We start from the raw sequence: 22,294 nt of genomic DNA on the forward strand, positions 1-22,294 counted from the left end.
TGTGTTACTCTGCCCAGGGAGGCATTCCATGGGTACTGTGTGGGTGTTCCCTCCCAACATCTGTAGACTTTGATGCATTCCCAGACTTACCCCAAAATTGCACGCCTCCCCAAGTGAGGCGTAACACAGAGAAATATCTTAATTTCTTCTTGTTTTTACCTCTTTCTATCTGTGCTGAATTCTGCAGCACACATAAAAAGAGGACAATGCCTCAGGGGATTGTTTTTGTGCATGAAGTGTCCCTTCCTGTACAAAAACAATCCCCCTTACATCGCAGGCACCTTTCCACAGTGGTGCAAGGGTGCATGCATTGGTACCAGGCAGCCAAAACGGCGCCAGCACGGGGATAAAGGCAGGAATGTGCTGTGTTCTTTTAAATACGGCTCATTCCTGCCTTTTCCCTGTCAAGGAGTACAGGGCAGCAAGGTGACTTGCTGCACGACTTTGCCATAAAAATGGCCCTTAGGGGCATATTTGTACTCTGTTTGCATCAAATGTGCGTCAAAACTTTTGAAAACACATTCAGCGCAAACCTTGCCCCATATTTATACTATGAAGCCCGACCCCGTGGATGTCAAAAATCCCCCATGTGCGTCATTTTTTGGATGCGGGAAACCGCCTTGCGTTAATGACATGCAAGGTAGGCGTTCCCGTCCAAAAAATGACTTTAAGGCCTGTGTGCCTTATTTATACTCCCGCGTCATTTTGACGCACAGGAGGGGGCGGGCCTTAAAAAACGGCGCACAGCCTGACGTGCGGCGTTTTTTAATGCCTGGGTGAGGGCAGGCGTTAACGGACCTGTGGGCTCACTTCCATGGTCTCTGACCATGGAAGCAGTCCAGAGGTGCCCTTCCCTGCTCCCAGGGACACCTCCTGCCACCCTCGCCCACCCCTGGAGGATACCCATGGATGGTGGGACCCATTCCAGGTAAGTACAGGTAAGTTGAGGTAAGTATAATTTTTTTTATTTTTTTAAATGGCATAGGGTGGCCTAATTAGGGCCCCCCCACATGTCACTGTGCCCAATGGCCATGCCCAGGGGACACAAAATCAGCCCACAATGACATAAAACCAGCCTACAATGACCCACAACCAGCCCACATTGACACATAACCAGCCCACATGGACACAAAAACAGTCCACATGGACACAGAATCCAGCCCACATGGACACGAAACTAGCCCATATTGACACAAAAGCAGCCCACATTTACACAAAAACAGCCCAGGATGACCCAAAACCAGCCAATAGTGACACAAAACTAGCTCTATGGACATAAACCAGCCCACATTGACACAAAACTAGCCCACATTGACCCAAAACAGCCCACACTGACACAATACAACCTACATGGACACAAAACCAGCACACAATTACACTAAAACCAACCCACATTGACACAAAACCAGCCCACACATTGACACAAACCAGCTCACATTATCACCAAAAATTGCCCACATTGCCACAAAACCAGCCTACATTGATACAAAAACAGGCCACATAGACACAGAAAACATCCCACACTGGCACAAAAACAGTCCTCACTGCTAGAAATAGAATCTGATTAAAAAACTTGGATGAATTTTTGCAATGGAACCTCAAGTAATGATCATTTTCACTAAAAACAAAAACAAAAAAACTTGTGAGAGTTACATACTTACCTGTAAAATGTGTATTACATCAAAGCGCAATCTTACCAACATTATAATCTATGGCATACTGGTTACATATATCTCTGGAGAAGGTGCATAGGTTGCTGGGCTTGCTTACCACTACTCTGTCTGCATTGTACACACACATCTCTGCCACAGGTGCCTAGGGCCTTGGTCTGTTCCATGGATGTTGCACACACATCTCCGCAGACGGCACATTGACGCACTGAGCTATCTTACTAAACCTGGACCTGCAGGTTATATCGAGGTGGCAGCGTGCAGTACCCAGCCAGCCCACCCTCCTGGCGGGATCCCCGTGGTCCCCAACTTCTGTTTCTAGTGCCTGACTACAGACAGCTGTCTGTTGGGGACACTCATGTGGTCAATACAGGAGAACATCACGTCGAGGAAGGTTACACACTGCCATTGACTTTACATTAGGGGTTTGGTGATATGAAAAGTAGTTCCTTCCTGCAGACAAAACCAGTCCAGATCCCTCAACAAAAGGAGCAGTTTCTACATCTGTGGTATGGTCTTCACACCGGAGCCTGGCAGTCTGTGGTGATGGGGAGGATGGGACAGGAGAATGACAGGGAATGTTATTTGGTTTTTATAATCAATACGTTTTAAACAAAAAGAAAACAACTGCATTGTAGTACGACCAGGGCTTTAAGTGGGATGAAAAAACTGGAGGGTCTCTCAAAGGGGCGTGGCCTGTATAATTAAGGGCGTGGCTTAAAACACAAACTGAAAATCTACGCTTAGCGTAGCAAGGTTCCACTAGTATTTAGCTGCTTCTTTCTGTCATTTCAACCAGATATATAATAGAACAACTGACATTACACCTACAGCAAGCCAGGACTATTGGCTTTGTCAATGTTTGATCGTTGCGTTAGATAAATAAGCACCAACAATGTCTTTGTTGTGTATAATATTGAAAATGCTTCAGTTGTGAAAAGATGAAACTGTAAAAGAACTATAAGGAGTCTCTCTGAAGTTGCATCAAAGACAGTGAAGGGGGGACTGCAGCAGAGCTAAGATTATTTTTCACCCCGAGGTTGAGGGCAAAAATGGAGGCCCCAATAGGGACCTGTCTCAGCACCCACTTTTTAGGGTCGAGCCTGCGTTGCATGCGCTCGCGCATGCGTATCGCAGCGAGACGCTTTAGTTATTAGAAAAGGGCTCGGAGCCCTGTCGACGTCACGTCAGTGTGTTTGATTGGTTGTTGGGCTTGCCTAATAAAATCTGCTTGCTTTCATTAGTCGAAGGCATGCACACGTCATGCCTTTTCCGGTGGCTAGCCCTCCTCGAGCGCAGCGACCAAGTACAGAAAACATGCAAGGCTCATTGTTTTCTGTCGGACCGTGGACTACTTTTTCTCTATTTTCCTAGCGTGATTTTGCTTGGTAGAAGTCGAGCGCTTTACACAGTTAATTTCACTTTTTCGGGTTACGTACATAAAAGCACTTTTGCCGATAGGTGAAAAGTCGGGTTAGGAGTTTACAACGCGATCAGCTTTAACATGAGCAAACGCGAGACCCGTTGCATTGCAAATGCTTGTTAGAACTGGTGGTACTGAACACCAACGGCAAACAAACACAAACAAACAAACAAACACAAACAAACACAAACACAAACAAACAAACAAGCAAACACAAACAAAAACAACCAAACAAACACAAACAAACAAACAAACACAAACAAACACAAACACAAACAAACAAACAAGCAAACACAAACAAAAACAACCAAACAAACACAAACAAATACAAACAAACACAAACAAACAAACACAAAATGAGCACCGGCAGTACCCGGGCCGCTTAAAGACCTGAGTACGACAAAATGTAATCTACAAAACCACATCAAAGAGCGTCCGCCTTTGCCTTCGGCAGCGATCTCTTCAGAGTGGCAGGGAGCACCGCAGATGCAAGCCTAAGATTTAGGTGTAAATGTGGGAGGATCAAGAGGTAATGGTTGGAAATGGGGAATATTATCTCCTAAATAATTTACCTATTGTTTTAAAATAATTAAATTCTACCTTTAATAAAAGTTTCAATTAATACAAAACACATAACTTTTAATTAAATGTACTAAATTATAAGTATTAAAATGCTAATAAAGGCATTTTTAATTTTCAATAAAATGTAACATTTATAAATTAAAATATTATATTTTAAATATTTAATAGAGGCTTACTTTGATGAGTTAATGTGTCTCACTGTTGCACTTTAGTTCTAGCTTAGTCATTATTATCTTAAAAGTGTTTACATTTTTATTTCACATTAACATATGCTTAATATACTTTTTAACAAAGATTAAACTCTAATATTCCCCCAATGCTTCTCCCTAGGGAGTACTCCACACCGGTGGCAGAGATCTCCACCAACAAGGTACTAGTAGTAACTTCACACATCAATTGTGTCGTATATGTCTTCACCCCCCGATTTCAGGGGGTGCAGCCATGTAAACCTACACCGAGTTGTAAATATACACTGAAAGTGGTAAATAGCAAAAAAACTGAAGATTTACACCAAGGTGCACGAGTAAATGTACATCTGAGTAAATCTACGCATGTGAATTTCCTTTTTGTGAATAGGGATCTGTGGGGCATACTTACATGCAGCTCGTGCCGCTGGTGTGTTTTTTTTACATACAGGCGGCACAGGCCGCAGGCCATATCTACGAGGCCGCGCAAAGCCACTCTGCGTGGCTTTTCATGGCCTTGTAGATATGGAGTAAGGAAACGCAGCGCACGTCAGTGCATTGCCTTACACTGCATCAGATAGGCGTACCATAGGCGCTGCGGGAGGTGTTTCCACGCAACACCCACGGATTTTGCTGCATTCCCAGGTTTACAAGGATTCGTGAACGAGGGAAGGCATCAGAAGCCTACGCCTCTCCACCACGGGCACACCAAAGAGACATATCTTTATTTCTCCTTGGGTTTTTTCCTCTTTCCTACATTTTGCATTTTACCGCACAGATAGGAAGAAAATGCCTCCATTGTTTATTTTTGTGCAGGAAGGAAACATAATCATTCCTACAATGCAGACACCTTTACACCATGGTGCCTGCGATGGCCCCCGGCAGCCAATTGTGCGCCAGTGCAGAGGAAGAGGACAGGAATATCTCACAGATACGGCGCATCCCTGCCCTTTTCTTTTGACGCAGGACAGCGCATCAAGAAGACTTGCAGCGCTCGCCTACGCCAACATATTGTAAATATGCCCCTGTGTTTTCAAGGACGCTAACGGGCTGACTTGGAAATGAATGCAATCAATCAAAAAAACTAGTAGAGCGCGCTACTCACCCGTGAGGGTCTCAAGGCACTGGGGGTGGAGGGGTAGAGAAATCAAAGGTGGGGGCAGGGAGGGTCACTGCTCGAACAACCATGTTGAGGTTCTTTCTGAAGAGCAGGAGGTCTTTGGTTTTGCCAAGGTTGGTGGGGAGGGAGTTCCAGGTTTTGGGGGCAAGGTAGGAGAAGGACCTGCCTCCTGTGGTGGTGCGTTGGATGCGGGGGACTGTGGATAGGGCGAGGTCGGCTGGTTGGAGGTTGCGTGTGGGAGTGTACTCTTTCATTGAGGTAGGTTGGGCCAGTGTTGTGGAGGGATTTGTGTGCGTGGATGAGGATCTTGAATGAGATTCTCTTGTCTATGGGGAGCCAGTGAAGGGATTTGAGGTGTGGTGGGATTCGTTAGTGGCGGGGGAGGCCAAGGACGAGGCGTGCGGCTGTGTTCTGGATTCTCTGGAGTTTGCGTTTGAGTGTGGTGCCAGCGTAGAGGGCGTTACCGTAGTCCAGTCTGCTGCTGATGAGTGCATGGGTGACTGTCTTCCTGGTCTCTGGGGGAATCCATTTGAAGGATTTTTTTAGAGTGCGGAGTGTGTGGAAGCAGGAGGAGGTTAGAGCATTGATTTGCTGTGTCATGGAGAGGGAGGGGTCTAGGATGATGCCGAGGTTGCGTGCGTGGTTTGCAGGGGTGGGTGCGGGACCTAGGGCGGTGGGCCACCAGGAGTTGTCCCATGTGGTTTTGTGGGGGACGAAGATGATGATCTCGGTTTTGTTGGAGTTGAGCTTGAGGTGGTTAGTGGTTAGTGGTCATCCAGTTGGCGGTGTCGAGGAGAGCAGCGTGTAGGTTGGTTTTGGCGGTGGTGGGGTTGCGGGGGAAGGAGAGGATGAGTTGGGTGTCATCTGCATAGGAGAGGATAGTGATTCCATGTGCTCGGAGGATGTTGGCTAGGGGGATCATGTAGATGTTGAAGAGTATGGCACTGAGGGAGGACCCTTGGGGGACTCCGCAGGTGATCTTGGTGGAGTTGGAGTGGAAGGCGGACTCTCTGGGTCCGGTCGGTGAGGAAGGAGGTGAGCCAGTCTAAGGCTTTGTGGCGAATTCCTATATTGTGGAGGCGTGTGCGGAGTGTGTGGTGGCAGATGGTGTCAAAGGCTGCGGAGAGGTCTAGGAGGATGAGTGCGACGGTCTCGCCTTCCCCACCCCCACACCCACCATGCATTGATGCAATTCAGCACCTTACACACAATTATTTATCATATTGTACAATAATGAATTTGAATGTAAGACAACATTGCGTGCAATCGCCTATAACATATTGTTTTGTAAAACCAATAGTTGAAATTCATTATTTAACGCTGACAGGGTGCGGCTTGGCGGTTTTCCGTCTGCATTTTTTAACCACTTAACAATGTTTGCAAAGTTTAGAACAAAATGATAGAAAACTTTACTAAAATGTATTAGCCTGATTTTAACAGGAGGCTACCTTTGTTAAAAAGTTGTGGCAGTAAATTTAAACTACACAAACAGGGTTGTGAGCTGAAGCACCAACAAACCTTTCACTCACTCACTCAAAATCTCTCCTGTAAGGAACTTATTTAGTTGCCATCCACCCCTGGCACCTACCTCAGTAACCTGCTGTGCCCACCCACCCAAAGACACACATGATTCAATCTGAACAGGTTAGACAGCCCCCGCCCCCATCCTCACACACACAACACATGATCAGGGCCATCTGGGTGACAGAGCAGCGAGACCACAAGAGCACACCTCACCCCTTACACAGCAGGTGTGAATCAGGGCATCCCACACCCCTAAACCCTCAGCACCATGGTCGCCCAGCAGGCACCTAGCTGGTTCCCACCCCCACCATCACCCCGCCCCCATGGCCAGAGTGTCAGCGCCTGGACCACCGCGCGCGGCACTTCCAGAAACCCAGATTTTACCAAGACTTTGCGCCACCGCAGAGTCCGCGAAAGGGATTTACTTTGCAGCGCAACATTTATTTTGCAATTGCTGCACTCTTTTTGGGGCAAATCGAGCCATTTAGCAGCGGGGGTTCATGGCACGGGTGCTACTTAACTTTCTGAGCACCAAAGGGTTTTTGATGCAAAGTCTGATCTGCTAAGACAGTCAAACCGGGCTTTGCTTCAAAAAATACCATGCACATTAAGCAGGAGCACAGATGATTTGTTTTAATGTCTCCAAGCATCTCCCTCCTTGCACGTGCGCTGCACCGCAGAGCACACACCCCATGTGTGAAAAGGAAGTGTGTCTAAGCAGAGAGTTTTCCACTGGAGGGCTATCCTTCCAGAACAAAACCCTTCCTAGACATCACACAGACCTTCTCCCTGTGGCACACCAGTGTGTTGGTGGCCTAGCCAGCAGTGGGGAAGAGACAAGCGATGGGAGATATTTGGTAAATATGTTTGTGCGCCGGTTCCTCCTCCTCCCGTGAGGCAGCAGAGCAAGTTTAAGTTTAATAGATTTATAAAGCGCCTGGCTACCCGAAAGCCTCCCAGCGCTAAAAAGAGGACAGAGGAACCACAGTGGAATTTTATGATGGGAAAAATAGTCTCTTCAATTTACCTCGAAAAGAGAGTTCGGAAGTGTCCCTTCGAGTGCCAGGGGGAGGGAGTTCCATAGATTAGCTGCTCTAAATGTGAAGGACCTACCTCCCCCTCTGACTTTCTTAACACGGCAGGTGTTAATTAGGGCAGCAGATGAGGATCTAAGGGCTCTCTGAGGAGTGCAAGGTGTGAGCATTCGCTTGATAAGAGAGGTCCCCTATCATGAAGAGCTCGATGCACCATCCACAAAGCTTTAAAATTGATCCTTTGCTGGATAGGAAGCCAATTGGGGGGGGGGGCTAAGGCTGGTTTGGCCGATGCAGTTCTGGGGATGGCGGTGAGTAGCCGGACTGCCGCTTTCTGCGCTATCTGCAGTCTCCTTAGTACGCAGATGAGAGAACTCAGGAACAGAACATTCCCATAATCTAGGTGGGATAATATAAGGGCTTGAATAATAAGTCTTTTGGCGGGAAAGGGAAGACATTTGAAGATTTTTCTGATTGAAGTAGGAAGCCACCAATTTTTTTGCATGCTGTTCCATCGATAGACGGGAGTCGAGCCCTACTCCTAGGCTTATTATAGTTTCCTTTGGGGGGGGCAGGGGGAGTTTCTTCAATTCTTTTGGAATTGAGATGGGAGATTTAAATAGGGAAAAATTGCCAACCAACATTACTTCTGTTTTCTCATCACTAAGTTTAAGCTTGCTGTCTGACATCCCATTGCGATGTCTGACAGGAGGATAGCACTTCTTGGTCAGACTTTACATTGGTGCTAAAAGAATAAACCAACTGAGTTTCATCAGCATAAGATATTAAGGAAAGACCATGGGGTTCCACAATTTTAGCCAAAGGGGACATATAAATGTTAAAAAGAGTGGGGCTTAGAGGAGAACCCTGAGGAACCCCGCAGCTAAAAGAATGGATGTCAGAAAAAAAAGTCACCTAGCTGTGCTGCACGTGTCGCAGGGAAAGGGCAGGAATCTGCCGTAACTAGGGCATGCGATGCATTCCTGTGCTCCCCCACGCTGGCGCCCCTTTGGCACACTAGCGCCGACGCAGGCACCCTGGCACCATGGTGAACGGGTGCCTGCATTGTAGGCAGGATTGTGTTTGTGCAGGAAAGTGCACCTTCCTGCACAGAAACAATCCTGGGAAGATTTTTCCTCTTTCGATGTGTGCTGCAGAATGCAGCACACATTGAAAGAGGAAGTAACAATGAAAACAATATTTTACTTCGTTGTGCCTCCCATGGGGAAGCGTAAGGTTTTGTGCATCCCTAGGTCCACATTGCCTTTTAAACGGGAATGCTCAAAATCCACGGGTGTTGCATGGGAGCACCCCCAACAACACCCCTGAGGCAGTGTAAGGCAACCCAGTGACTTCCGTTGTCTCGCTTTACTCCATATCTATGAGGCCATGAAACGCCACACAAAGTGGATTTCGGTAGTGCGTGTTGCAGAGGCCTTTGTGCCTTCATGGATAAAATCATGTCACCCGTAGGTCACAGGTACATCTCAGAACATGGACAGTGCCCCCTAGATATCACTAAGAGCCTAAAGCCTGCAGGGCAAAGACAGATCTCACAGGTATGCACAGTGCCCCCTAGGCATCTGCTAGGACTGGAACCTGTGACCCGCAGTTCACAGTCAGATATCACATGTATGCACAGTGCCCCCTAGGTATCAGTTAGGACTGGAACCTGTTACCCGCAGTTCACAGTCAGATCTCACAGGTATGCACAGTGCCCCCTAGGTATCTGCTAGGACTGGAGCCTGTGGCCTGCAGGGCACAGCAGATCTTACAGGTATGCACAGTGCCCCCTAGGTTTCTGCTAGGAGTGGAGCCCATGGCCTGCAGGTCACAGGCAGATATCACAGGTATGCACAGTGCCCCCTAGGTATCAGACAGTACTGGACCCTGTGGGCTGCGGGATACATGCAGATATCACAGGTATGTACAGTGCCCCCTAGGTATCTGCTAGGACTGGAGCCTGTGGCCTGAAGTGCACAGGCAGATCTCACAAGTATGTACAGTGCCCTCTAGGTATCAGCTAGGGCTGGAGCCTGTGACCTGCAGGTCACAGGCAGATCTCACGGGTATGCACAGTGCCCCCTAGGTATCAGACAGTACTGGACCCTGTGGCCTGCAGGACACATGCAGATATCACAGGTATGCACAGTGCCCCCTAGGTATCTGCTAGGACTGGAGCCTGTGACCTGCAGTGTGCAGGCAGATCTCACAGATATGCACAGTGCCCCCTAGGTATCAGCTAGGACTGGACCCTGTGACCTGCAGGACACAAACAGATCTCACAGGTATGCACAGTGCCCCCTAGGTATCTGCTAGAGTCAGAGCCTGTGACCTGCAGGACACAAACAGATCTCACAGGTATGCACAGTGCCCCCTTGGTATCTGCTAGAGTCAGAGCCTGTGACCTGCAGTGCACAGGCAGATCTCACAGGTATGCACAGTGCCCCCTAGGCATCTGCTAGGAGTGGAGCCTGTGACCTGCAGTGCACAGGCAGATCTCACAGGTATGCACAGTGCCCCCTAGGTATCAGCTAGCACTGGAGCCTGTGACCTGCAGTGCACAGGCATATCTCGCAGGTATGCACAGTGCCCCCTAGGCATCTGATAGGAGTGGAGCCTGTGACCTGCAGTGCACAGGCAGATCTCACAGGTATGCACAGGACCCCCTACCTTAGGTATCAGCTAGGAGTGGAACCTGTGACCCGCAGTTCACAGGCAGATCTCACAGGTATGCACAGTGCCCCCTAGGTATCTGCTAGGACTGGAGCCTGTGACCTGCAGGTCACAGTCAGATCTCACAGGTATGTGCAGCCCCCTCTAGGTATCTACTAGGATTGGAGCCTGTGGCCTGCAGTGCACAGTCAGATCTCACAGGTATGCCCAGTGCCCCCTAGGTTTCTGCTAGGACTGGAGCTGTGACCTGCACTGCACAGGCAGATCTCACAGGTATGCACAGTGCCCCCTAGGTATCAGCTAGGACTGGAGCCTGTGGCCTGCAGGTCACAGGCAGATCTCACAGGTATGCACAGTGACCCATAGGTATCAGACAGTACTGGACCCTGTGGCCTGCAGGACACATGCAGATCTCACAGGTATGCACAGTGCCCCCTAGGTATCAGCTAGGACTGGAGCCTGTGGCCTGCAGTGCACAGTCAGATCTCACAAGTATGCACAGTGCCCCCTAGGTATCAGCTAGGACTGGAGCCTGTGGCCTGCAGTGCACAGTCAGACCTCACAAGTATGCACAGTTCTCCCTAGGTATCAGCTAGGACTGGAGCCTGTGGCCTGCAGTGCACAGGCAGATCTTACAGGTATGCATAGTGCCCCCTGGGTATCAGATAGTACTGGAGCTGTGACCTGCAGTGTGCAGGCAGATCTCACAGGTATGCACAGGACCCCCTACCTTAGGTATCAGCTAGGAGTGGAACCTGTGACCCGCAGTTCACAGGCAGATCTCACAGGTATGCACAGTGCCCCCTAGGTATCTGCTAGGACTGGAGCCTGTGACCTGCAGGTCACAGTCAGATCTCACAGGTATGCACAGTGCCCCCTAGGTATCAGCTAGGACTGGAGCCTGTGGGTGGCCTGCAGGTCACAGGCAGATCTTACAGGTATGCACAGTGCCCCCTAGGTATCTGCTAGGACTGGAACCTGTGACCCGCAGTTCACAGTCAGATCTCACAGATATGCACAGTGCCCCCTAGGTATCTGCTAGGACTGGAGCCTGTGGCCTGCAGAACACAAACAGATCTCACAGGTATGCACAGTGCCCCCTAGGTATCTGCTAGGACTGGAGCCTGTGGCCTGCAGGGCACAGCAGATCTCACAGGTATGCACAGTGCCCCCTAGGTTTCTGCTAGGAGTGGAGCCCTTGGCCTGCAGGTCACAGGTAGATATCACAGGTATGCACAGTGCCCCCTAGGTATCAGACAGTACTGGACCCTGTGGCCTGCGGGACACATGCAGATATCACAGGTATGTACAGTGTCCCCTAGGTATCTGCTAGGACTGGAGCCTGTGACCTGCAGGGCACAGCAGATCTTACAGGTATGCACAGTGCCCCCTAGGTATCTGCTAGGACTGGACCCTGTGACCTGCAGTGCACAGTCAGATCTCACAAGTATGCACAGTGCCCCCTAGGTATCTGCTAGGACTGGAACCTGTGACCCGCAGTTCACAGGCAGATCTCACAGGTATGCACAGTGCCCCCTAGGTATCTGCTAGGACTGGAGCTTGTGACCTGCAGGTCACAGGCAGATCTCACAGGTATGCACAGTGCCCCCTAGGTAACAGCTAGGAGTGGAGCCTGTGGCCTGCAGGTCACACGCAGATCTTACAGGTATGCACAGTGCCCCCTAGGTATCTGCTAGGACTGGACCCTGTGACCTGCAGTGCACAGTCAGATCTCACAAGTATGCACAGTGCCCCCTAGGTATCAGCTAGGACTGGAACCTGTGGCCTGCAGTGCACAGGCAGATCTCACAGGTATGCACAGTGCCCCCTAGGTATCTGCTAGGACTGGAGCCTGTGGCCTGCAGTGCACAGGCAGATCTCACAGGTATGCACAGTGCCCCCTAGGTATCTGCTAGGACTAGAGCCTGTGGCCTGCAGTGCACAGGCAGATCTCACAGGTATGCACAGTGCCCCCTAGGTATCAGCTAGGACTGGAGCCTGTGGCCTGCACTGCACAGGCAGATCTCACAGGTATGCACAGTGCCCCCTAGGTATCTGCTAGGACTGGACCCTGTGGCCTGCAGTGCACAGGCAGATCTCACAGGTATGCACAGTGCCCCCTAGGTATCTGCTAGTACTGGACCCTGTGGCCTGCAGGACACATGCAGATCTCATAGGTATGCACAATGCCCCCTAGGTATCAGCTAGGACTGGACCCTGTGGCCTGCAGTGCACAGTCAGATCTCACAGGTATGCACAGTGCCCCCTAGGTATCTGCTAGGACTGGAGCCTGTGACCTGCAGGTCACAGTCAGATCTCACAGGTTTGCACAGTGCCCCCTAGGTATCTGCTAGGACTGGAGCCTGTGGCCTGCAGGTCACAGGCAGATATCACGAGCATGCACAGTGCCCCCTAGGTATCAGCTAGGACTGGAGCCTGTGGCCTGCAGAACACAAACAGATCTCACAGGTATGCACAGTGCCCCCTAGGTATCTGCTAGGACTGGAGCCTGTGACCTGCAGGTCACAGTCAGATCTCACAGGTTTGCACAGTGCCCCCTAGGTATCTGCTAGGACTGGAGCCTGTGGCCTGCAGGTCACAGGCAGATATCACGAGCATGCAGTGTCCCTCCCCCTCCCAGCACCCCCAGGTATCAGCCAGGATTTCACACAGACACCCGAGGCACGTGCATCACCCACACAGTTGTCCCAAAAGAAGGAAGGCTGGACAGTGGGGTCACATCGCGGGCACACAGAGGGCCCAAGACCCACAAAAACCCAGACTGTCCCCGACAGCTGCAGAGCAGGCCGTGCCCGACAGGAGATGAGACAGGGATTAACAGGCAGGAGAGACAGGGAGGGGAGACAGTGAGAGACAGGGAGGGGAGACAGGGAGAGACAGGGGGGGACACAGGGAGAGACAGGGAGCAGAGACTGGGAGAGACAGGGACAGAGAGAGGTAGGGAGGGGAGACAGGGAGCGATAGGGAAGAGAGACAGAGAGAGATAGGGAGGAGAGACAGGGAGAAAAGACAGTGAGAGACAGGGAGGGGAGAGAGGGAGAGACAGGGAGGGGAGACAGGGGGGGGAGACAGGGAGAGACATGGATGGAGAGAGGTAGGGAGGGGAAACAGGGAGACATAGGGAAGAGAGACAGGGAGAGATAGGGAGGGGAGACAGGGAGAAAAGACAGGGAGAGACAGGGAGAGACAGGGAGCAAAGACTGGGAGAGACAGAGAGAGGTAGGGAGGGGAGACAGGGAAGAGAGACAGAGAGAGACAGGCAGGAGAGACAGGCAGGAGAGACAGAGAGGAGCTACAGGGAGAAACATAGAAGAGAGACAGGGAGGAGAGACAGGGAAAGACCGGGAGGAGAGACAGGGTGAGACAGGGAGAGACAACGAGGAGAGACGGGAAGAGACAGGGAGGAGAGATAGGGAGGAGAGACAGGCAGGAAAGACATGGAGAGACTGGGAGAAAAGACAGGGAGGAGAGAGAGTTAGGGGAGACGGGGAGACGGGGGAGAGATAGGGAGAGAGGCTGGGAGAGGAGACATGGAGAGACCGGGAGGAGCGAGAGGGAGGGGAGACGGAGAGACAGGGAGGGGAGACAGGGAAGGAATAGAGACGGGAAGAGACAGGGAGGGGAGATAGGGAGGAGAGGCAGGCAGGAGAGACATGGAGAGACGGGGAGGAAAGACAGGGAGGAGAGAGAGGGAGGGGAGACGGAGAGACGGGGGAGAGATAGAGAGAGAGGCATGGAGGGGATACATGGAGAGACAGGGAGGAGAGACAGGGAGGGGAGACAGGGAGAGACAGGGAGAGAGACAAGAGGAAAGCACATGTCACCTTAATGAGACAAACTCAACTCACATTCACACCAGAGGGAAAAAAGCTGAAGTGGAAAAGCTTACAGGCCGAGGAGGGGGGGCGTCCGCAGCTGCATCCTGTGCCCAGCCCTGGATCCTGGGCGAGGGGTCCGTGCCAGCCGGCGGCCTGTCCGGGGAGTGCCCAGGGATGAGACTGCCCACTGCCCGGTCTTCAAGGAGGATGTCTGCTGTCCCAGCTCCGCAGGGGGCTACACAGGGGCACTAGGGGAGGGCTGCTAGCCTCACCTTAGCCTAGAGGGCATGGCGACGAGACCGTGCCAACCAGCAGCCTGTCCGGAGAGAGTTTGGGGCAGCGCCTGCCCACTGCCCAGTCTTCAAGAAGGATGTCCCAGCTCCACAGGGAGCAACACAGGTGCACCAGGGGAGGACTGCCAGCCTCACCTTAGTCTAGAGGGCATGGCGAGGAGTCCGTGCCAACCAGCAGCCTGTCCGGAGAGAGTTTGGGGAAGCGCCTGCCCACTGCCCAATCTTCAAGTCTTCATGGAGGATGTCCAAGCTCCACAGTGGGCAACACGGGGGCACCATGAGAGGACTGCCAGCCTCATCTTAGCCAAGAGGGCACGGCGAGGTATTTGTGCCAACCAGCAGCCTGTCCGGAGAGTGCCCGGGGCAGCGCCTGCCCACTGCCAGGTCTTCAAGTCTTCAAGGAGGATGTCCCAGCTCCACGTGGTGCAACAAAGGGGCACGGAGGGGGGCTACTAGCCTCACCTTAGCCTAGAGGGCATGGAAAGGTATCTGCGCCAACCAGCAGCCTGTCCGGAGAGTGCCCGGGGCAGCGCCTGCCACTGCCAGGTCTTCAAGTCTTCAAGGAGGATGTCCCAACTCCACTGGAGGCAACACGGGCAGCAGGGGAGGGCTGCCAGCCTCACCTTAGCCTAGAGGGCATGGCGAGGAGTCCGTGCCAACCAGCAGCTTGTCCGGTGTGTGCCCGGGGCAGCGTCTGCCCAATGCCCAGTTCTCAAGTCTTCAAGGAGGATGTCCCAGCCACACAGGGGACAACACAGGGGCACCATGAGACGACTGCCAGCCTCCCCCTAGCCTAGAGGGCACGGCGAGGCCTGGGGCCATGCCTGCCACGATGAAGGGTAACGGAGGAGGAAGAGGGTCGGTGCAGAGCTGGAGACCATGGATAAACAGGGAGTCTACGTCACGAAGGAAATGGGCCAGAGTGCCCCTCCCGGGGGGGCTTGGGGAATTACGCGAACCCTCAGTAATATTTCACAAAAGTGGGCAGAAACTGAGCCGAAGGTAATGCTGGGGACCGTGCAAGGTGTGTGAGCAAAGACAGGGCAGAGCAGGGCAGGGCGGCTGTCAGTGACTATGATTCTGAGATGAAACTTTAGAGGACAGAACATGGGCAGAAAGCAAAGGTGTGTGATTGGAGGAGGCCGGACGTGGGCAGGGCGGCTCAGCTGTCAGTGTCTATGACTCTAAGATGAAACTTTAGTGGACAGAACATGGGCAGAAACCCAAGGTTAAGCTGGAGACCCCGTAAGGCATGTGAATAGAGTACATGCAGGGCGTGGGCAGAAGGAATCTGTTCTCAGTGCCTTTGTTTGGCGAGATGAAAGCTGCCCCCGAGATGTGTCGACTTAAGGGACGGTGGGCTGGGGCGGGGAGAGGGGACTTATTGGGGTTTTCAAATCAGACAAATTCTTTAGTTCTGATGAGAACTTTCTGTAACTCACTGAAATAGTCAAGAGACCTGCCTAGTGCGGACAGATAGGGGCCTACCTAGAGAGGACAGAGAGACAGAGAGACAGAGAGAAGAGAGACACCTGCCTAGAAAATACCTACTGAGAGACGACAGAGAGAGAGAGAGAGAGAGAGAGAGAGGGAGAGAGAGAGAGAGAGAGAGAGAGAGTGAGAGAGAGAGACCTGCCTAGAAAATACCTACTGAGAGACGACAGAGAGAGAGAGAGAGAGAGAGAGAGAGAGAGAGAGGAGAGAGAGAGAGAGAGAGAGAGAGAGAGAGAGAGAGAGAGAGAGGAGAGAGAGAGAGAGAGAGAGAGAGAGGGAGAGAGAGAGAGAGAGAGAGAGAGAGAGAGAGAGAGAGACCTGCCTAGAAAATACCTACTGAGAGACGACAGAGAGAGAGCGAGAGAGAGAGAGAGAGAGAGAGACCTGCCTAGTGTGGACATACAGGGACCTACCTAGAGAGGACAGAGAGTGGCCTAGACACGACATCGACTGGCCTACTGTGGACAGAGACCGCACTAGCGTGGACAGAGACTGGCCTAGTGAGGACAGAGACAGAGACAGGCCTAGTGCAGACCGGACTAGTATGGACAGAGACCAGCCGTAGTGAGGACAGAGACGGACTTAGTGTGGAGAGAGACCGGCCTAGCGTGGACAGAGACCGGCCTAGCGTGGACAGAGTTAGGCCTAGTGAGGACAGAGACTGGCCTAGCGTGGACAGAGACCAGCCTAGCGTGGACAGAGACCGGCCTAGTGTGGACAGAGACCGGCCTAGCGTGGACAGAGACCGGCCTAGCGTGGACAGAGACCGGCCTAGCGTGGACAGAGTTAGGCCTAGTGAGGACAGAGACTGGCCTAGCGTGGACAGAGTTAGCCTAGTGAGGACAGAGACTGGCCTAGCGTGGACAGAGACCAGCCTAGCGTGGACAGAGACCGGCCTAGTGTGGACAGAGACCGGCCTAGCGTGGACAGAGACCGGCCTAGCGTGGACAGAGACCGGCCTAGCGTGGACAGAGTTAGGCCTAGTGAGGACAGAGACTGGCCTAGCGTGGACAGAGACCAGCCTAGCGTGGACAGAGACCGGCCTAGTGAGGACAGAGACCGGCCTAGCGTGGACAGAGACCGGCCTAGCGTGGACAGAGACCGGCCTAGCGTGGACAGAGACCAGCCTAGCGTGGACAGAGACCGGCCTAGCGTGGACAGAGACCGGCCTAGCGTGGACAGAGACCGGCCTAGCGTGGACAGAGACCGGCCTAGCGTGGACAGAGACCGGCTTAGCGTGGACAGAGACCGGCCTAGCGTGGACAGAGACTGGCTTAGCGTGGACAGAGACCGGCCTAGCGTGGACAGAGACTGGCTTAGCGTGGACAGAGACCGGCCTAGCGTGGACAGAGACTGGCTTAGCGTGGACAGAGACCGGCCTAGTGAGGACAGAGACCGGCCTAGCGTGGACAGAGTTAGGCCTAGTGAGGACAGAGACTGGCCTAGCGTGGACAGAGACCAGCCTAGCGTGGACAGAGACCGGCCTAGTGTGGACAGAGACCGGCCTAGCGTGGACAGAGACCGGCCTAGCGTGGACAGAGACCGGCCTAGCGTGGACAGAGTTAGGCCTAGTGAGGACAGAGACTGGCCTAGCGTGGACAGAGACCAGCCTAGCGTGGACAGAGACCGGCCTAGTGAGGACAGAGACCGGCCTAGCGTGGACAGAGACCGGCCTAGCGTGGACAGAGACCGGCCTAGCGTGGACAGAGACTGGCTTAGCGTGGACAGAGACCGGCCTAGCGTGGACAGAGACCTGCCTGGTGCCCCCAGCACAGCCTGACTCGAAGGAGATGGTCTCATGCAGGTACCAAGAATGAGGGACGAGTGAAAGGGGGGGGGGGCAGAAGATAAAAGGAGAAGAGGGGCGAGGAGGCAGGCACTTCTGAGGTATCTAAGCAGCAGGACAGGTGAGGGGAGAGGGTACTTGTCATGTATCTAAGTTAGAGGACAGGTGAGGGGAGAGGTACCTGTCAGGTTTCACAGCAGGACAGGTGAGGGCAGAGGGTACTTGAGGGTATCACAGCAGGAGTGCAGGTAAGGGGAAAGAGTAATTGTTAGATATCACAGCAGGAGTGTGCTTAAGCAGAGAAGGTACTTATCCTGTGAGGAAGGACAGTATTTGCCAAGTATGTCATGGAAGGACAGGTGAGGCGAGAGATCTCTTCACAGGTGTAAACGTAGCGTGGAGGATAGATGAGAAAAGAGAGGACTTGAAAGTTATAGTGGAAACAGGGTTTAGGTGAGGAGGGAGTCTCAGGAGGCAAGAGGGTGAGAAGAAAAAGCACATATCAGGGTATATAAGGCGGAGAACAGGGGATGGAGGGTACTCTGGTATCTCATTGGGAGGATAGTTGTGAGTACTTGGCAGGTAGCACAGTGGGAGGGAAATGTGAGGGGAGAGAGCCCTTGTAATTGTCAGGTATCTAAGCAAGAGGACAGGTGGGGTAGAGAGTACTTGCCAGGTATCTCAGTGGAATGACAGGTGAGGGGACTTGTCAGGTATCTAAACAGGAGGGCAGGTGAGGGCAGAGGGTACTTGTCAGGTATCTAAGCGGAAGGACAGGTAAGTGGTGAGGGTACTTGTCCGGTATCTGAGCAGAAAGACAGGTGAGGGAGAGGGTACTCGTCAGGTAGCTCAGAGAGAGGACAGGTGAGAGGAGAGGGTACTTGTCAGGTAGTTCAGAGAGAGGACAGGTGAGGGTAGAGGGTACTTGTCAGGTAGCTCAGAGAGAGGACAGGTGAGGGGAGAGGGTACTTGTCAGGTAGTTCAGAGAGAGGACAGGTGAGGGTAGAGGGTACTTGTCAGGTATCTAAGCGAGAGGACAGGTGAGGGTAGAGGGTACTTGTCAGGTATCTAAGCGAGAGGACAGGTGAGGGGAGAGGGTACATGTCAGGTATCTAAGTGAGAGGACAGGTGAGGGGAGAGGGTAATTGTCAGATAGCTCACAGGCAGGACAGGTGAGGGGAGAGGGTACTTGCCAGGTAGCTCAGAGAGAGGACAGGTGAGAGGAGTGAGTACTTGTCATGTATCCAAGCAAGGTGATAGGTAAGGGGAGGGGGTACTTGTCAGGTATCTAAGTGAGAGGACAGGTAATGGAAGAGGGTACTTGTCAGGTAGCTCAGAGGGAGGACAGGTGAGAGGAGAGGGTACTTGTCAGGTAGCTCAGAGGGAGGACAGGTGAAGGGAGATTGTACTTGTCATGTATCCAAGCAAGAGGACAGGCAAGGGGAGAGGGCACTGGTCAGGTATCTAAGTGAGAGGACAGGTGAGGGGAGAGGGTACTTGTCAGGTATCTAAGTGAGAGGACAGGTGAGGGGAGAGGGTACTTGTCAGATAGCTCAGAGGGAGGACAGGTGAGGGGAGAGGGTACTTGTCGGGTATCTAAGCAAGAGGGCAGGTGAGAAGAGAGGGCATTTGTCAGGTATCCAAGCAAGAGGACAGGTGAGGGAAGAGAGTACTTGTCAGGTAGCTCAGAGAGAGGACAGGTGAGGGTAGAGTGTTCTTGTCAGGTATCTAAGCAAGAGGACAGGTGAGAGGAGAGGGTACTTGTCAGGTTGCTCAGAGAGAGGACAGGTGAGGGGAGAGAGTACTTGTCAGCTATGTATGCGAGAGGACAGGTGAGGGGAGAGGGTACTTCTCTGGTATCTAAGTGAGAGGACAGGTGATGGGAGAGGGTACTTGTCAGATTGCTCCGAGGCAGAACAGGTGAGGGGAGAGGGTACTTGTCAGGTAGCTCAGAGGGAGGACAGGTGAAGGGAGATGGTACTTGTCATGTATCCAAGCAAGAGGACAGGCAAGGGGAGAGGACACTGGTCAGGTATCTAAGTGAGAGGACAGGTGAGGGGAGAGGGTACTTGTCAGGTATCTAAGTGAGAGGACAGGTGAGGGGAGAGGGTACTTGTCAGATAGCTCAGAGGGAGGACAGGTGAGGTTAGAGGGTACTTGTCAGGTAGCTCAGAGAGAGGACAGGTGAGGGGAGAGGGTACTTGTCGGGTATCTAAGCAAGAGGGCAGGTGAGAAGAGAGGGCACTTGTCAGGTATCCAAGCAAGAGGACAGGTGAGGGAAGAGAGTACTTGTCAGGTAGCTCAGAGAGAGGACAGGTGAGGGTAGAGTGTTCTTGTCAGGTATCTAAGCAAGAGGACAGGTGAGAGGAGAGGGTACTTGTCAGGTTGCTCAAAGAGAGGACAGGTGAGGGGAGAGAGTACTTGTCAGATATGTATGCGAGAGGACAGGTGAGGGGAGAGGGTACTTCTCTGGTATCTAAGTGAGAGGACAGGTGAGGGGAGAAGGTTCTTGTCAGGTATCGCAGTGAAAGGACGGGTGACGGTATTTCTCAAGTATCTCAGCGGAATTATAGATGAGGGGACAGGGTACTTTTCAGGTATCTAAGAGAGAGGGAAGGTCAGGCTAGAAAGTATTTGTCAGGTATCTTAGCGGAAAGACAAGTGGGGGTACTTCTCAGGTATTTAAGCAAGAGGACAGGTGAGGGGGAGAGGGTACTTGTCAGGTAGCTCAGAGGTAGGACAAGTGAGGGTAGAGGGTACTTATCAGGTAGCTCAGAGAGAGGACAGGTGAGGGGAGAGGGTACTTGTCAGGTAGCTCAGAGGAAGGACAAGTGGGGGTAGAGGGTACTTCTCTGGTATCTAAGTGAGAGGACAGGTGAGGGAGAAGGTACTTGTCAGGTATGTCAGCGAAATGACGGGTGAGAGTATTTCTCAAGTATCTCAGCGGAATTATAGATGAGGGGAGAGGGTACTTGTCAGGTATCTAAGCAAGTGGACAGGTGAGGGGAGAGAGTACTTGTCAGGTATATAAGCAAGAGGACAGGTGAGGGGAGAGGGTACTTGTCAGGTATCTAAGCAAGAGGACAGGTGAGAGGAGGGGGTACTTGTCCGGTATCTAAGCAACAGGACGGAGGAGAAAGGATACTTGTCAGGTATCTAAGCAAAAGGACAGGTGAGGGGAGAGGGTACTTGTCAGGTACCTCACAGAGAGGACAAGTGAGGAGAGAGGGTGCTTGTCAGGTATCTAAGCAAGAGGACACGTGAGGGGACCAGTGAGGGGAGAGGGTACTTGTCAGGTATCTAAGCATGAGGACAGGTGAGTGGACAAGTGAGGGGAGAGGGTACTTGTCAAGTATCTCAGCAAGGGGACAAGTGAGGGGACAAGTGAGGGTAGAGGGTACTTGTCAGGTAGCTCAGAGGGAGGACAGGTGAGGGGAGAGGGTACTTGTCAGGTATCTAAGCGAGAGGACAGGTGAGGGGAGAGGGTACTTGTCAGGTATCTAAGTGAGAGGTCAGGTGAGGGGAGAGGGTACTCGTCAGGTAGCTCAGAGGGAGGGCAACTGAGGGTACTTGTCAGGCAGCTCAGTAGGTGGAGAGGGGAGAGAGACTCGAGTATCACAGCGTGGGGCAGGTGAGGAGAGATGTCTGCCCCGCCCTAGCCCCGTTAAACCCTCAGGTCTCTTGTCCGTTTCTGGGTACGCGTGGGTACGGGGTCCTCTCGAGCAGTGAGGGTACTGCCCACTCAGCTGCGGCCAGAAGCCAAGGTGCCCATGGAAAGGAAACCCTGCCCCAGCATCCCTTCACATTACTCCAGTGTGGGCATCAGGATCTTCGTTGATGGCACCGATAGCTTTTCCTCCGAGGTGGGCACAGCTGGGTATCCTTGCAGCGTTGGAATCCCTGGGTATCCTTGCAAGGTGGGTATCCCTGATCAGCTGTAAGCTGGGTCCCTTGCACCCTGGGCACGGTGGGTCTGCAGACTGAACACCAGAGCCCTGCCCACTCCTCCTGCGCGGTGGGCACGGTGATTCTCCCTGAAGAGTGCCGGCCTCTTTCCTAATGTTGCATCGACCTTTACTTCAGTGTGGGCACAGGTCCTGGGCACGCAATGTGTGTGCCAATCTTCCTTGCAGGGCACCAGACTTTATGAACAGAGTAGGAACCCGTCTCTCCTCTTGAAATATGAAGACCAGTGTCCCTCTAGAGTGTGGGACCGTCCCCTTTCCCTGCAGGGAACAGTCCTCTACCTCAGTGTGGGCACCAGCCTCTTTCCCTTCAGGGCACCAGCCTCCCTCCCTTCAGGGCACCAGCCTCTCTCCCTGCAGGGTACCAGCCTCCCTCCCTTCAGGGCACTAGCCTTTCTCCCTTCAGGGCACCGGCCCCTCTCCCTGCAGGGAACAGTCCTCTACCTCAGTGTGGCACCAGCCTCTCTCCCTTCAGGGCACCAGGCTCTCTCCCTGCAGGTTACCAGCCTCCCTCCCTTCAGGGCAACAGCCCCTCTCCCTGCAGGGAACAGTCCTCTACCTCAGTGTGGCCACCAGCCTCTTTCCCTTCAGGGCACCAGTCTCTCTCCCTTCAGGGCACCAGCCTCTCTTCCTGCAGGGAACAGCCCTCTACCTCACCGTGGGCACCAGCCTCTCTCCCTTCAGGGCACCAGCCTCCCTCCCT

At 52.7% G+C, this 22,294-nt stretch overlaps 1 protein-coding gene across 1 annotated transcript in view; it reads right to left on the reverse strand.

The window, feature by feature from the left end:
• The window catches only part of LOC138301510 (fibroblast growth factor 18-like), a 161,521-nt gene extending 145,576 nt beyond the window's left edge, over nt 1–15,945 (reverse strand). The window contains exon 1 of the mRNA XM_069199186.1: nt 14,125–15,945. Within this exon, the coding sequence (XP_069055287.1) occupies nt 14,125–14,156 (32 nt within the window). The 5' untranslated portion in view covers nt 14,157–15,945. The remainder of the gene's footprint in view (nt 1–14,124) is intronic.
• Between the last annotated feature and the right edge of the window lie 6,349 nt (nt 15,946–22,294).

Source organism: Pleurodeles waltl, chromosome 1_1, assembly GCF_031143425.1.
Source record: "Pleurodeles waltl isolate 20211129_DDA chromosome 1_1, aPleWal1.hap1.20221129, whole genome shotgun sequence".
NCBI classification, from domain to species: Eukaryota; Metazoa; Chordata; class Amphibia; order Caudata; family Salamandridae; genus Pleurodeles; species Pleurodeles waltl.